A 17,129-nucleotide genomic window follows, 5' to 3' on the forward strand; every position below is an offset into this window, starting at 1 on the left:
GAGTACAGTATTAGATCAGTCACCTCTAGAAGTAAGTTTGGACTGTAACTATGAGTACAGTATTAGATCAGTCACCTCTAGAAGTAAGTTTGGACTGTAGCTAGGAGTACCGTATTAGATCAGGCACCTCTAGAAGTAAGTTGTAAATTCAGATTGTAGCTAGGAGTACAGCACACGTATTTGATCCGGTGCCTGTAGAAGTAATGTTAATTCTTATTTAAGATGTAATTTCATAGCACGTATTAGATATGTTAAAGTACATGTTGATGTCTCATATGAGATACATATCATCTATATTTATGCAATTTAAGATATTGTTAAATATTGTGCATGTATTTCCTGTTGCCAGCCTGTGGCACCTAAGGAACCACCCCCTGCAGTAAGAACGGTTGATGCTCCAGACACACACAAGGCTTTCCAGGCGCTCACTGCCATGGACTCACTCCAGAACCAGCTCATGTAAGAACCCAGATTCTCCCCAAAACCAGCTGATATAAGAACCCAGATTCTCCCCAAAACCAGCTGATATAAGAACCCAGATTCTCCCCAAAACAAGCAGACATAAGTACCCAGATTCTCCCCAAAACCAGCTGACATAAGTACCCAGATTCTCCCCAAAACCAGCTGATATAGTACCAAGATTCTCCCCAAAACCAGCTGATATAGTACCAAGATTCTCCCCAAAACCAGCTGACATAAGTACCCAGATTCTCCCCAAAACCAGGTGATATAAGTACCCAGATTCTCCCTAAAACCAGCTGATATAAGTATCCAGATTCTCCCCAAAACCAGCTGACATAAGTACCCAGATTCTCCCCAGAACCAGCTCATGTAAGCACCCAGATTCTCCCCAAAACTAGCTGATATAAGTACCCAGATTCTCCCCCAAACCAGCTCGTGCAAGTTCTCAGATCTCCCCAGAACCAGCTCATGTAAGTACCCAGATTCTCCCCAGGACCAGCTGATATAAGAACCCAGATTCTCCCCAAAACCAGCTGATATAGTACCAGGATTCTCCCCAAAACCACCTGATATAAGAACCCAGATTCCCCCCAGGACCAGCTGATATAAGACCCCAGATTCCCCCCAAAACCAGCTGATATAAGAACCCAGATTCTCCCCAAAACCATCTGACATAAGTACCAAGATTTCCCCAGAACAAGCTGATATAAGTAAGTACACAGATTCTCCCCAAAACCAGCTGATATAGTACCAAGATTCTCCCCAAAACCAGCTCATGTAAGTACCCAGATTCTGCCAAAAACCAGCTGATATAAGAACCCAGATTCCCCCCAGGACCAGCTGATATAGTACCAGGATTCCCCCCAAAACCAGCTGATATAGTACCAAGCTTCTCCCCAAAACCAGCTGATATAAGTACCCAGATTCTCCCCAGAACCAGCTCATGTAAGTACCCAGATTCTGCCAAAAACCAGCTGATATAAGTGTACAGATTCTCCCCAAAACCAGCTCATGTAAGTACCCAGATTCTCCTCAGAACCAGGTCATGTATGTACCCAGATTCTCCCCAAAACCAGCTGATATACGTACACAGATTCTCCCCAGAACCAGCTGATATATAAGTACACAGATTCTCCCCAGAACCAGCTGATATATAAGTACACAGATTCTCCCCAAAACCAGCTGATATACGTACACAGATTCTCCCCAGAACCAGCTGATATATAAGTACACAGATTCTCCCCAAAACCAGCTGATATAAGTACACAGATTCTCCCAAGAACCAGCTCATGTAAGTACCTAGAATCTCCCCAGAACCAGCTCATGTAAGTACCCAGATTCTCCCCCAAACCAGCTGATATAAGTACACAGATTCTCCCCAAAACCAGCTGATATACGTACACAGATTCTCCCCAGAACCAGCTGATATAAGTACCCAGATTCTCCCCAAAACCAGCTGACATAAGTACACAGATTCTCCCCTAAACCAGCTGATATAAGAACACAGATTCTCCCCAAAACCAGCTGATATAAGTACCCAGATTCTCCCCAGAACCAGGTCATGTATGTACCCAGATTCTCCCCAAAACCAGCTGATATAAGTACACAGATTCTCCCCTAAACCAGCTGAGATAAGAACCCAGATTCTCCCCAAAACCAGCTGATATAAGTACCCCGATTCTCCCCAGAACCAGGTCATGTATGTACCCAGATTCTCCCCAAAACCAGCTGATATAAGTACCCAGATCCTCCCCAGAACCAGGTCATGTATGTACCCAGATTCTCCTCAAAACCAGCTTATATAAGTACACAGATTCTCCCCACAACCAGCTGATATAAGTACACAGATTCTCCCAAGAACCAGCTCATGTAAGTACCCTGATTCTCCCCAGAACCAGCTCATGCAAGTACCCAGATTCTCCCCCAAACCAGCTGATATAAGTACCCAGATTCTCCCCCAAACCAGCCGATATAAGTACCCAGATTCTCCCCAAAACCAGCTTGTGCAAGTTCTCAGATCTCCCCTGAACCAGCTGATATAAGTACCCAGATTCTCCCCAGAACCAGCTCATGTATGTACCCAGATTCTCCCCAAAACCATCTGACATAAGTACACAGATTCTCCCCAAAACCAGCTGATATAAGTACACAGATTCTCCCCAGAACCAGCTGATATAAGTACCCAGATTCTCCACAAAACCAGCTGAATTAAGTACCCCGATTCTCCCCAGAACCAGCTCATGTATGTACCCAGATTCTCCCCAAAACCAGCTGATATAAGTACACAGATTCTCCCCAAAACCAGCTGATATAAGTACACAGATTCTCCCCAGAACCAGCTGATATAAGTACCCAGATTCTCCCCAGAACCAGCTGATATAAGTACCCAGATTCTCCCCAAAACCAGCTGATATAAGTACCAAGATTCTCCCCAAAACCAGCTGACATAAGTACCCAGATTCTCCCCAGAACCAGCTCATGTATGTACCCAGATTCTCCCCAAAACCAGCTGATATAAGTACCAAGATTCTCCCCAAAACCAGCTGACATAAGTACCCAGATTCTCCCCAGAACCAGCTCATGTAAGTACCAAGATTCTCTCCAGAACCAGCTGACATAAGTACCCAGATTCTCCCCAGAACCAGCTGACATAAGTACCCAGATTCTCCCCAAAACCAGCTGATATATAAGTACCCAGATTCTCCCCAAAACCAGCTGATATATAAGTACACAGATCTCCCCAGAACCAGCTCATGTAAGTTTTCAGATTTCTCCAGAACCAGCTCATGTAAGTACCCAGATTCTCCCCAAAACCATCTGACATAAGTACACAGATTCTCCCAAGAACCAGCTCATGTAAGTTTTCAGATCTCCCCAAAACCAGCTCATATAAGTTTTCAGATTTCTCCAAAACCAGCTCATGTCAGTTTTCAGATCTCTCCAGAACCAGCTCATGTAAGTACCCAGATTCTCCCCAGAACCAGCTCATGTATGTACCAAGATTCTCTCCAGAACCAGCTGACATAAGTACCCAGATTCTCCCCAGAACCAGCTGACATAAGTACCCAGATTCTCCCCAACACCAGCTCATGTAAGTTTTCAGATCTCCCCAAAGCCAGCTCATGTAAGTTTTCAGATTTCTCCAGAACCAGCTCATGTAAGTTGTCAGATCTCCCCAAAACCAGCTCATGAAAGTTTTCAGATCTCCCCAAAGCCAGCTCATGTAAGTTTTCAGATCTCGCCAAAACCAGCTCATGTAAGTTTTCAGATTTCTCCAAAACCAGCTCATGTAAGCTTTCAGATTTCTCCAGAACCAGCTCATGTAAGTTGTCAGATCTCCCCAAAACCAGCTCATGAAAGTTTTCAGATCTCCCCAAAACCAGCTCATGTAAGTTTTCAGATCTCCCCAGAATTAGCTGGTATTATCTTGTGTCTTGTGGTTACAATGTTAGTGAAGTGCATATGGACTACATGTAATGGTGGTACTTGTCATGTAACTGTGACCTGGTATGTGACATTATGAAGTATAAGAGAATCACCGTCAGACTGTTAATGTGTTACAGAGATACAGAAGAGCGTGCCCAGAAAGCTGAGGAGCGGGCTGCCACCGCCGAGACTGATCTAGCATCTGCTGAGGAGAAACTCCGTGAATTGGAGAAAAAATTGATGAAATATGAACAAACAGAGGGATCAGAGGGGAGATCAGTGTCGGTGTCCCCAGCCAAGGCACCCGCCTCTCCAGCCCCAACCACACCCAAAGATCCCTCAGACACCAAGGAGGAAAAGAAACGCCCCGAATCTCAGGCCTCCAAGGGCAGCAGTAAATCGAAAAAGAAGAAAGATAAATAAATAAAAACACTTGCCATAATCTTCGAACAAGAACTTCATTTTCCTGAACTCGACCCACTCTAACAGATACAGCGTATCAGGAAACAGAAACATAACTTTCTTTTTCACTACTATGGACTTTTGTTTTGTTAACACCCGAACATAGAATTGTTTTGTATGCTTCTACTTACTAACTAAAAAAAGGAAATATTTTGTAAATTAACTACTGGTAGCAGCTTTGTAGTCTACAGAGAGTATATGTAAGCATACTAAGCATAAGCAATGTATGTGAAGAAGTGAAGAGTTGATGTGTAAGACTGTTATTCCTGGTCTGAACTCAGTGTGATATTTTATCTACATTGTACCTGTATATTCCGTCCATAAGAGTGAGATGATAGTGTTCAGTGTTTTGTGTGTCACCATCCTCTTTGTTAATCCTCTACACCTGTACTGCTGACGAATAGAACTAAATATTTTGTAACTTTTCACTTTATAGAGTTTATCGTATTCCTCAGTATTATTTTCCCAGTATTATGTTGTATAACTGGTGTTACTGCTGAGATGTATTACCGTATTACCCAACAAGGTTCTAACTACTGAGGCTATGTTGTAAGCACAGGGTCTTACGACGTTATGTAACAGGACTGTCCGAGACTTTGGATTCTATGTTTTAAGTAAGCCACACATCACATTTGTTGGATGTTATGAATGTTTTGTACACATTCCTGATCTTGTCTGTGATATTGGTGAACTGTCTGCTGAGTCCCTGTCCAACCCCTGGAGTAGGGGTCTTTAGATACGTTTATTGAAATATGATGATGATATATAGTGATTTGCAGAGCAAACCAGATACCTTGTCTTTAATATAACCTATTATATATTTGATAGAACAGTATTTTTGTTATCATTGATTCAACATACAATATTGTATCATTGTCTTCATTAAATATTCATATAAACTATAAGCATTATTTGTAAAACTGGAACATGTATGTGTTGATATATTGCTGTCCCAGCTAGGCATTGTAGGTTAGGCTGGACTTTGTTGCACAATTCTCACCAGATCTGATAGACTCTATAGACTTGGGTGTAAATATAATGGTGGACATCGGTACATTTTTGGGAAGACCACGCTCTGATATTGGTCAGATTTTCCTGGGATCAGACAGTATTATTAGCTGGGGTAACAAAAAGCTGCTGAAGAAACCAATGCTGTGATGCTCTAAAGACTGTATTTTGTTATATTGTGATCTTCACATGTATGGTATTTCTGGATATAGTCTCTATGTTGAATCACTCTATATTTAATAAATGTCATTTTTATATACACATGGCTTGTTTGATTCCTTGTCCAGTAGGATAATGTACTGTGTGTATGTCTAGTTTAAATGGTAGTTTGTAAACTTGTTCTGTCTGAAGTACAGTTCAGATGATGCTGATGGATAAGACATCGACTGCTTTCTGTATTTTAATGATCAACACTACAGCAGAGATCAACAGGGCACCATTGAAGATCCCTGTTATGCCCCAGCAACTGAGTTACCAGGGATGGGACAGACCAAGAGGCAATCCTATTAGCATATCTATATTAGACTTTTACACCTAACATAAGCAGATATGGTTATGGGGAAAGGATCACAACCATTTTAAAGTTGACTTAATCACAAAGTATGGCGAATCCTGGAAGCTACATGTTTTAGTCTTTTCATACTCCCAATTGTAGTGGGAATCTGAACCATTTCACTGTTTTAACCCAAGGACCTATGGCCCTATGGGCAGGGACAAGCCCCGAGGCAAATCCTGGTAGCAATTGAACTTTCATGCACAGCTATTATGAACATGGTTACTGGGTGGGGATCTCAAAAGTTCCAAAGTTGTGACGTACAAACTGTCCCTTTGGTGTGCCCAGACCCAAGGGTCAATTCCATCATGCTTAGTTGTCTCTTTGTGTCCAGCAATGGTATATGTGGTGGTAATGAAAGTTATGATGCAGGAACCAAGTCTTCAATAGTTGGGCTAGACCCAAAGATCATCCTGGTAGCATGTCATCTCATTATAGTGTGGGGATCTCAACTGTTTCTAAGTTGTGACAGAGGATTCATTCCCTAGGGTGTAGTACCCAGATCCCTGGGCCAATTTTAAAATCATGTGTTCACTCTTTATGCCCAGCAATTTATATGGATATGGAATTGGGATATCAAAGGTTTCAAAGTTATGACCTAGGGAACTATGTCTCCATGAATGGGTCCATCTTGGAAGCATATATGTATTTGTTTTCTTTATACTCAGCAATGATATATATAGTTATAGGGTGGGGGAACTGTCTTCGGACCAGGTGAGCTAATAATAGATTTCAGATGAGAATACATACAACAACAAAATTGCTTTTATAAAATAGGTTTATTAGTTTCATTCAGATTGTATGATGAAACTTGTGTATAAAGTATCACATGGGTATGTTTGACACTGTAAGCTGACGAGGGTATGTAGCACAGGAGAAGAGTCCTCTCTGTGTACAACTATATATACAGCCGTCCATTATATGGAACACATCTCTTAACACTCCGGGTTAATACTGTACAATTACTCAAACAGTAGTCAATCATTCTACAACTTACTCATCGACTGTATCATCTGTTATAATCTCTCTCGATATTCATCTGTCACCTCTAGCTATGCATGCACACACACACAAACACAGTCAAAACATCTCATAATAGCACACACCTGTGTAAATAAAAAAAAAAATATTCTCTAGACTTTGGCATGGCATTTTATAAATTATACAACCTGATCTTTCATTTCAAACGAGCACATCATACAAAATGAGCCAGGAGTAGCTAGTGTTTTGACAGAAGGATGTCAACTCATTTATCATAGGAATATAAGGAAGAACACATATTTCTGTAGGTTATAATTGGTCAATAATGGAGATTTTAATGTGCATGATCTAACTTAATACCGAGTTCATCTTAAAATTAACAAATCATCAACATTTTAACAGAATCAAGTCCAGAATTAGATATACCAGTATATTTATCGGTAAGAATTAGGTATTTACATACAATTCAATGGTTAAACCAACAATACAGCTGGCTTCATTACTACATGTTGTTTTACAACCAAAGTCGCAGACTCTTCATAGCTTCTCTCTGTAGCTTGGAGACTGATTGACAAGACAAAAAATTCCTTTACAGTTTAATCAGGGTAAGTTAATGAAATTTTGAAATTTCAACCAAATATTACTTAGATTTGCAATCACTTTTGTGGCACAAAATGAAGGCTCTTCGACCAAGACAGACTGACAAATAATTGTACAGGAAGTTTGATGTCCAGTATTGGCTATACTGTGCAATAAGCTGACACAGACTGACAAATAATTGTACAGGAAGTTTGATTCCAGTATTAACTATACTGTACAATAAGCTGGCACAGACTGAAAAATTATTTTACAGGAAGTTTGATGTCCAGTATTAGCTATACTGTACAATAAGCTGACACAGACTGACAAATAATCGACAGGAAGTTTGATGTCCAGTATTAGCTATACTGTACAATAAGCTGACAAAGACTGACAAATAATTGTACAGAAAGTTTGATGTCCAGTATTAGCTTAACTGTAGAAATAAGCTGACAAAGACTGACAAATAATTTTACAGGAAGTTTGATGTCCAGTACTAGCTATACTGTAAAATAAGCTGACAAAGACTGACAAATTATTTTACAGGAAGTTTGATGTCCAGCATTAGCTAAACTGTACAAATAAGCTGACACAGACTGACAAATAATTTTAGAGGAAGTTTGATGTCCAGTATTAGCTATTCTGTACAAATAAGCTGACAAAGACTGACACATTATTTTCCGGGAGGTTGATGTCCAGTATTAGCTATACTGCACAATAAGCTGACACAGACTGACAAATAATGGTACAGGAAGTTTGATTCCAGTATTAACTATACTGGACAATAAGCTGGCACAGACTGAAAAATTATTTTACAGTAAGTTTGATGTCCAGTATTAGCTATCCTGTACAATAAGCTGACACAGACTGAAAAATAATTGTACAGGAAGTTTGATGTCCAGAATAAGCTATACTGAACAATAAGCTGACACAGACTGACAAATAATTTTAGAGGAAGTTTGATGTCCAGTATTAGCTATACTGTTCAATAAGCTGACAAAGACTGACAAATAATTGTACAGAAAGTTTGATGTCCAGTATTAGCTTAACTGTAGAAATAAGCTGACAAAGACTGACAAATAATTGTACAGAAAGTTTGATGTCCAGAATTAGCTTAACTGTACAAATAAGCTGACAAAGACTGACACATTATTTTCCGGGAGGTTGATGTCCAGTATTAGCTATACTGTACAAATAAGCTGACATAGACTGACAAATAATTCAACAGGAAGCTTGATGTCCAGTATTAGCTATACTGCACAATAAGCTGACACAGACTGACAACTAATTGTACAGGAAGTTTGATTCCAGTATTAACTATACTGGACAATAAGCTGGCACAGACTGAAAAATTATTTTACAGTAAGTTTGATGTCCAGTATTAGCTATCCTGTACAATAAGCTGACACAGACTGACGAATAATTTTATAGGAAGTTTGATGTCCAGTATTAGCTAAACTGTAAAAATAAGCTGACACAGACTGACAAATAATTTTAAAGGAAGTTTGATGTCCAGTATTAGCTATTCTGTACAAATAAGCTGACAAAGACTGACACATTATTTTCCGGGAGGTTGATGTCCAGTATTAGCTATACTGTACAAATAAGCTGACATAGACTGACAAATAATTCAACAGGAAGCTTGATGTCCAGTATTAGCTATACTGTACAATAGTGACACAGACTGACAAATAATTCAACAGGAAGCTTGATGTATGACTTTCACTAACTGTACATTCTATGTTTTTACATGAGCTTCTATCACATACTGGTAACATACTATTTATTTGTTCTTCTATGATTATAGCATTAAAACATTGGCTATTTCAATAAATCATTTCTTTATACATTCCTGAGATATCCATTTATACATGAACTTATATTGTTTCAATATTGTTTGGCTTGTACATGAATACAATAAAACGTTTCTCTTGATGATTTCACTACTGCCTCAAGATCATTTTGATCTTCCTTTGCGTGACCCTGAACACATGCAGAGGCTCAGACCTAAGAGGTGTCTGCTGGTGAATTCAAATTTTCAGGTAAAGTTGTATCCACAACATAGATAGCAAACATTGAGCCACCATTTACTGGGACAGGCTTTTCAGGTTCCTCCAAGTCTATGCACCAATTAGTCAGTAGTCCATACAGTCCCAGCATTTATATTACATATTTTAGCGCTGTCATTTCAACAGTCACAGGATTTGCATACTATGTACTAATCACTGCCAGTCTAACATCAAATGACTGATGAATTTGTCACAGGTAGAGATCACACTGTTATTGTCTGCATGCTACAACCTGGCTTCATGACATATATATATTTGATTTCTGGCAGGCACTCTATCTCTTCTCATACATGTATCACATTTAGCTCCAAGCAGGCATTCTGTCCATGTTTACTGATATCACATGTTATCCTGACAGGTGTCTCCACACATATCACATCTCCTGGCAGGCACTCATTTAATAATTGGAAAATAGCCTATGTACACACTAAGTTCCCCTGCTGCTATACAGGAGGGCCAGGATGCAAGAACATACATGTAGCTCCCCTTCTACAACCTCCGGCAGCATAGTGGCGACAGACGGGCACATCTGGTCGACCTGCACACAAAATAATAATCACAAATGTACCTGGTGTATTAAGTTATGTTAACTGTTAAATTATGTTAACTGTTAAGTTATGTTAACTGTTAAGTTATGTTAACTGTTAAATTATGTTCAGAGTACAAATTTGGTTTAGGAGAATTTATGACATACCTCCTCTCATTCGGCCTCCTCTCATGCCCCTTCCTCTAGGGCCCCCTCTTGGTCCCATATATCCTGGAGGTGGTATATCTGGTCCACAAAATTCTGGTCCCATTGGCCCAAAATCTGGTCCCCCAGGTGGTCCAGGCATCCTGCCACCTCTCATTGGAATGCCCGGCCGGCCTCGCCCCCTCATGCCAGGACGGGGGCCCCCAATCATGTTCTCGCCCCACTCATCACGATCCCCTGGGCCTAAAGGTGGCCCACCCATGCCTGGTCCACCCATACCTGGTCCTGAAATAAAGACCCAATGTTAAAACTGTCACTCTATTCATACTATTGAATTAAACTTTAAACAAATACACAAATTTATCACATTAATAAAGTTAAATCTCAGACTTACCTGGGGGTGGAAATCTGGGAGCTCCTGGAGGTCCTCCCATCCCCATAGGGAAGCCTGGTGGGGCGTTTCCCAGTAGACCTAGACGTGGTGGCATTCCACTCATCCCTCCAGGCATCCCCATACCCGTGTTCTCTGGCATCACACCTACCACAACAAAAATTATGATGAATTGTCAGCTATTTTTTATCACAATGTTTACAGATCTAAGCTTTTATAACAGTTTTAATTGACAGGAAAATTCACATAACACTTGCAATTTTTTATTCAAAATATCAATTTTGCAAGATGTTTGTTTTCAAAAAGGTTTTCTTTTCACTACAATATTTTATAATAGATCTAGTATGACCATGCCACTCACCTGGGTTGTTGAGAACACTCTTTAACTGCTCCAAAGCTGCTTCAGCCTTACTAGGATCTTTTGTTTCACCCTGTAGGACACACAATATGGCCATCATAATTCATGTTATATACTATCACTATTCCGTAGCCTACCAGACAGTAATTTTCTGATTTACCTACAGTACTCTGTGCCAAACAGGTAGAATGTTACCCTTCAATACGACATGCCTAACAGGTAGCAATTTTCCAATATTACCTTAGTATTCCACACTTCACAGGAAGTGATTTTCTGAGCTTATTTTCAGTACTGTGTGCCCAAGAGGAAGTTAATTTCTGATGTAATCTTTCTGCAATTGAGTCAGTCACTCCGGACATATTAACCCGCCAAGGTACACTCTCAAACAAACATTATTACAAGCATGTGCTACTTAATATAATCTGCTCTGTTATAGAAACAAGTTCACCATATACATGTTAATAAATATGTACATTCCCTGTAAACCTACCGATATGGAGGTCAGAAGGTTCTGGACATTTGCTAACACGGGATTGTTGGGATCCATTGGTGTCTGTGCATGGGCCGCCTGTTGGTGGAAGTTGGCCAGCATGTTTGCCACATCTGGGGGCAGCTGGAAAGGAGCCACCTGAACCTCTGGGACCGACTTGTGGCCGGGATTGTCATAGCTATACATGAACTCATCACCTCCGGATGTCTCCTGGGGTAACACACAACACACAACAGTAAGACACAAAGCAGATTTGGTTTTTTTCAAACCATATAGACCAAACTTTTTGCATTACTAAACTTTTTGTTTCATTGCATTACTGTAGCTCAAATTAATAGACCTTAATATTTATCAGTTTACCGTAACTTATTCATTTCTTAATATAAGGTTTTGAGATAAGATAGACATATTTCTTACATCTTCCAGTGGAATGAACTTTGGATCAGAGGGTTCCACGGACTCCAAGTCTGGTTCACTTGGTCCATCAGGTAGCCTGCAAATACAAATATCATTACAATACTGTGTCATATTGCAATAACACAAGAATTACGCGTATTTATATGTGTCTCCTGTCCCGCTTTGTCAATATAATAAATATTTGACATAGTACATAAGGAAACGGACCTATACGCAAAATCATAACATTGATTTTTTTTAAACATTTGACGTAGTACATAAGGAAACGGACCTAAACGCAAAATCATAACATTGATTTTTTAAAGTCCAGAAATTTCAGGTTTTTATCCGAAAAAGTGGAGAAATCCATGAAATGTTTTTAGAGTAGTAGGCTCTACTACCCATGATACATGTATGATTGAGGTTTGGTTGGTGTAGCTCTTATAATTTGTCAGAAAGAGCCTAATATGCAAGAGCTAAACGCAAAACCTTAACGTTGAGTTTTTTTCTAAGTCCAGAAATTTGAGGTTTTTAGCCCAAAAATACAGAAATCGTTGAAATACTAGTAAAGAGTGTAATGCATTCAGCTATACATCCCATGATACACCTATGACCCAAGTTTGGTTGCTCTAGCATTTATACTTTGCCAGAAACAGCCATATATGTAAGAGCTAAACGCAAAACCTTAACGTTGAGTTTTTTTCTAAGTCGCCGTTGGAAAAGCAATGCCTATGGGTCTTTCCGACATCTGTCGTAGGCGACACAATAAAATCACTGATCAGGTAAACATTTCAATAAGAATTCCTCTTTTACTTTGACAGCAAAGAAATCTCCAAATGTTAACATGTTTATTGGTCAATACTATATGGAGAGACTAACATTTCTCTAAGTAAAGCACACCATACCAGGCCTATAGCTCCTAGGTAATACTCACATCTCCTTGTTGAAGAAGAGTGCCTGTAAGACCACACCTTCCCTCTCTTTCTGTACATCCTTCTCCAGACTCTGGCAACCTCGCTCTGACGGAGGTGGGGGCAGACCAGATATTAAGAAAGGGAATCTCCACTGCAACACAAAAGGGACCATCATGGGCATCTCTCTCAACAACATTAGCTTCAGATATACATTCAATGAGGATCTAAAATTGTTACTGGCTTATTTCAGTCACATGACCAAACTTTTCTTACTGACAAGGTGTTGGGAGGGTCAGGCTCGGAAAAATAAACATGGATGACCCTTGAAATCAACCTTGAAATACAAGCAAGCTTCACTATTTTGACATCACTGATATAATGTCAAACCATTGCTTACTTACATTTTGTAACAGCAGAATCAAGAGCTGCTGGTGTGAATTTGCCTAAGCTTAGAGAAAATTTGATAAGATTGCTAAATCTTTGTTGAATATAAAAGAGTTTATTACTTCTGTATAACTCAATATGGTGGAATTCAGTTTCTCAACCAAAAATAGCCACCATATTTACCTATACAGGAGTAATAGCCACCATATTAACCTATACAGGAGTAATAGCCACCATATTTACCTATACAGGAGTAATAGCCACCATACAGGAGTAATAGCCACCATAATTACCTATACAGGAGTAATAGCCACCATATTTACCTATACAGTAGTAATAGCCACCATATTTACCTATACAGGAGTAATAGCCAACATATTTACCTATACAGGAGAAATAGCCACCATATTTACCTATACAGGAGTAATAGCCACCATATTTACCTATACAGTAGTAATAGCCACCATCTTTACCTTTACATGAGTAATGGCCACCATATTTACCTATACAGGAGTAATAACCACCATATTTACCTATACAGGAGTAATGGCCACCATATTTACCTATACAGGAGTAATTGCCACCATATTTTACCTATACAGGAGTAATTGCCACCATATTTACCTATACAGGAGGAATAGCCACCATATTTACCTATACAGGAGTAATGGCCACCATATTTACCGATACAGGAGTAATTGCCACCATATTTACCTATACAGGAGTAATAACCACCATATTTACCTATACAGGAGGAATAGCCACCATATTTACCTATACAGGAGTAATGGCCACCATATTTACCTATACAGGAGTAATTGCCACCATATTTACCTATACAGGAGTAATTGCCACCATATAAACCTATACAGGAGGAATAGCCACCATATTTACCTATACAGGAGTAATAGCCCCCATATTTACCTATACAGCAGTAATGGCCACCATATTTACCTATACAGGAGTAATGGCCACCATATTTACCTATACAGGAGTAATAGCCACCATATTTACCTATACAGTAGTAATGGCCACCATATTTACCTATACAGGAGTAATAGCCACCATATTTTTCTATACAGGAGTAACAAACTGTATGTAAGCTTCAAATAAATTTCCCGGTCTCAGATGACATTAGTTCATAGATATATGCAAGACCAGCTCCAATTATTGCTATGTTATGGACAATTTTTTAAGAAACAATCTGTGATCTTGACTGTATATTCCAGCTTCAACACAAAAGTGACAAAAGGCAAGGTACTTACAGGAATAGCTTCCTGCATATTGTCCTTTGTGTATCTTTTAGCCGACTCTGCAACCTTAAAAAGAACATATATATTGTTAATGAATCTTTAAGGACCTGAATAATTCTATTTACTTGTGAATTTTGATAAACACATTTATAAATTATGCCATTATGAAAACAAAAGTAGAACCACGAAGCAAAACAATTTCTGAAACATCGAATCAAATTTGTTTTGAAACACTGAACCGTATTATTTTTCATTATGGTGAAACAAAAATCCCTTTGAATTACAGAAACAATTTTTCTTTAAATCACCTTAACAAACATTTTAAAATCAAACAATTATATTTCATCTGAACTCACCTTTCTGTCCATCATCATTTCATGCTTCTTCGCCTCATCAAAATTCTCTTTGGGTCTGTTAACATTTTCTACAAAGGCAAAAAAGAGAATTGTATGTCAACGAGTATGAACAGAGAGCAACTAGTGTGGAACCAAAATATATTGTGTTTCTGTGTCTAGAACCAATTGAAGACTTATTAAGAATGACTAATACCTCTTTCCGTTTCGTCCATTTCAAAATAATGATACTGGTGAAGTTTGCCTTCTTCTGCCCACGAAACAGTCAGCCTCTTCTTCTTCTTCTTGGTTGTGGTCTCAGTTGATAGTAAACTCTCACCAAAGTCATCTATAACAGGTTTCTCTGCATTCTCACTATTTTCAGCCTCTTTTTCAACATTGGATTCTGAAGTTTAATTACAAAGGGTTATGTGTTAAAATTATGTATGCCATTAAAATTATTGAAGCTTAGAAGCAACAGAATTTTCTTTTTTTTCTTGGATAGGAAGACAATAGAATATTGTTGTTTTAATGTTACCCTGTCCTTCTATAGTCACATGTCATTTGGTGACAGGACAGTAAGTACACTTGCCTTTGTTGTCGGTCTCCATATTATCGTCTGTGACTTCTTTGGCTTCTGAGGTATCCATCTTCTCTGTAGGAGATGGGCTTCTATCCTGCGTTGGACTAGTTCCATTAGTTTCACTGGTTTCCAATGTTTCCTTGTAAAACTGTACAATATAATCAAATCAAATGTAAATACAGACAAAACTTTATAAACTTTATCAGATTATAAATAAGTGTACACTTTAATAGATTAAACAGAAATAAACGTTTCCTGAAACAATAAAATATAAATTGTTTTCCAAAACAAAATCTGTAATTATAAATTGGCAATATTTTCTGATTTTGCCATTACAGTACTTACAGAGGGTACTGAAGGTAGACTAGACTTGAGGGCAGTGGTAGGCGATACAGGTGATGGGGGCGTGGTGGGTGTGGTTGGAGTGGTGAGTTTAGTGGGTGTGGTTCCGTTGACCCCAGGGCGAGGTTTTCTCTTCATCCTCCCTACCGGTCTTATGATGTCATTTATAAAACTATTGTCTTCATGCATCGCAGCTGTAACAAACAAACAGAATGGTAAACATCTACAGCATTCAGTCCAGTAGCAATTATGGTAACATCCTACTTGGTTATTGCACATACTGGTAATGGTTTAAATCAGAAAAAAACATCACACATACTTTCTAGCTTGAAATAGTGGATTTTGTTTTCATTTACAAGGAAATGTACTTTTAAAAATCATATTATATTTTGTTGGTCAAATAACAACTACCTAGCTTACAACTGTTTAGTAAACAAGAGACAGCATAGCAATAAACTAACACTGCATTACATATTGCAATGAAGACTCACACTTGACTGGTTTCTGGAAAGGGAATTTAATCTGATTATGTATGTCTCCTGGTGACACTATCGTTGGTGATTTTTCCGTTGGAGAGCTGGAAGGCAAGGAAGTTGTAACATGGAGGCGAGATTTCTTCCACGGTGGTTCCTCTTTTATCTTTTGGTCAGAACTGGAAAAAAAACCAATCAAAATTAGTTAAATTCCTTTATTATCAAGAATAAGGATGAATGACATGTTACTACTATTTTTACTTATGACCTTAAAGCAACATTTCATCCAAGACATGATGTTTTAGTTCTGTTTTAATATATCTACATACTTAGCATGGTTGTTCAAACTTTCTTTATATTAAGGGTGAGGCAAAATTTCTGTAATAAACTGATTCAGAATTAATTTGGCTTGCATTACAAAAAAAAGGTGAATATGAAGAAATGGTCCATCACAAAAATATGGTTTCGGCTCTTCTTTGAAGGCATATGATATATTACCACAGATTCAGAGTTCTTGTCGTTCCTTTTAGACTGGCAATTGTTTAATGACATGTCTGGAAATATCACCACAGCATAGCTAATAACTACTTAGTTAAAATGTTCATTGTAAGTGATAAAAGATAGCATACCCTGGCCTTTTGATTACAGGCCGGTTTTCTGGTCCAGTCTGAGAGGGCATTTTCTTCTTCAGTAGTGGCATAGGTCCACTGTCCTCTATCACACCTTTAACATTATAAGGTTACAGCCTGTAACAATGTACGCAAGGAACGCCTAACAACGTACATAAGGAACGCCTAACAACGTAAACAAGGAACGCCTAACAACGTACACAAGGAACGCCTAACAACTAAAACAAGGAACGCCTAACAACGTACACAAGGAACGCCTAACAACGTACGCAAGGAACGCCTAACAACGTACACAAGGAACACCTAACAACGTAAACAAGGAACGCCGAACAACGTAACCAAGGAACGCCTAA

The 17,129-nt window shown here is 38.9% G+C and overlaps 2 protein-coding genes across 8 annotated transcripts in view; one reads left to right on the plus strand and one right to left on the minus strand.

Annotated features, from left to right (window-relative positions):
- LOC110456839 (axonemal dynein light chain domain-containing protein 1-like) overlaps window positions 1-5,617 on the plus strand; it is a 34,308-nt gene extending 28,691 nt beyond the window's left edge. For all 7 annotated transcript variants that reach the window (XM_021507832.1, XM_021507837.1, XM_021507833.1 and 4 more), the window contains 2 exons: window positions 350-459; window positions 4,026-5,617. In XM_021507832.1, coding sequence (XP_021363507.1) covers window positions 350-459; window positions 4,026-4,311 — 396 coding nt within the window. In that variant the 3' untranslated portion in view covers window positions 4,312-5,617. The remainder of the gene's footprint in view (window positions 1-349; window positions 460-4,025) is intronic.
- Window positions 5,618-8,831: 3,214 nt separating this feature from the next.
- LOC110456837 (serine/threonine-protein phosphatase 1 regulatory subunit 10-like) overlaps window positions 8,832-17,129 on the minus strand; it is a 28,333-nt gene continuing 20,035 nt past the window's right edge. The window contains exons 8-21 of the mRNA XM_021507831.1: window positions 16,777-16,870; window positions 16,166-16,326; window positions 15,678-15,868; window positions 15,342-15,480; window positions 14,967-15,155; window positions 14,774-14,841; window positions 14,430-14,483; window positions 12,801-12,931; window positions 11,888-11,963; window positions 11,471-11,680; window positions 10,984-11,053; window positions 10,626-10,769; window positions 10,235-10,516; window positions 8,832-10,078 (exon numbers count right to left, since the gene is read on the minus strand). Of these exons, the coding sequence (XP_021363506.1) occupies window positions 9,984-10,078; window positions 10,235-10,516; window positions 10,626-10,769; window positions 10,984-11,053; window positions 11,471-11,680; window positions 11,888-11,963; window positions 12,801-12,931; window positions 14,430-14,483; window positions 14,774-14,841; window positions 14,967-15,155; window positions 15,342-15,480; window positions 15,678-15,868; window positions 16,166-16,326; window positions 16,777-16,870 (1,904 nt within the window). The 3' untranslated portion in view covers window positions 8,832-9,983. The remainder of the gene's footprint in view (window positions 10,079-10,234; window positions 10,517-10,625; window positions 10,770-10,983; window positions 11,054-11,470; window positions 11,681-11,887; window positions 11,964-12,800; window positions 12,932-14,429; window positions 14,484-14,773; window positions 14,842-14,966; window positions 15,156-15,341; window positions 15,481-15,677; window positions 15,869-16,165; window positions 16,327-16,776; window positions 16,871-17,129) is intronic.

This window comes from Mizuhopecten yessoensis, unplaced genomic scaffold, assembly GCF_002113885.1.
Source record: "Mizuhopecten yessoensis strain PY_sf001 unplaced genomic scaffold, ASM211388v2 scaffold8885, whole genome shotgun sequence".
In the NCBI taxonomy this organism is placed as follows: Eukaryota; Metazoa; Mollusca; class Bivalvia; order Pectinida; family Pectinidae; genus Mizuhopecten; species Mizuhopecten yessoensis.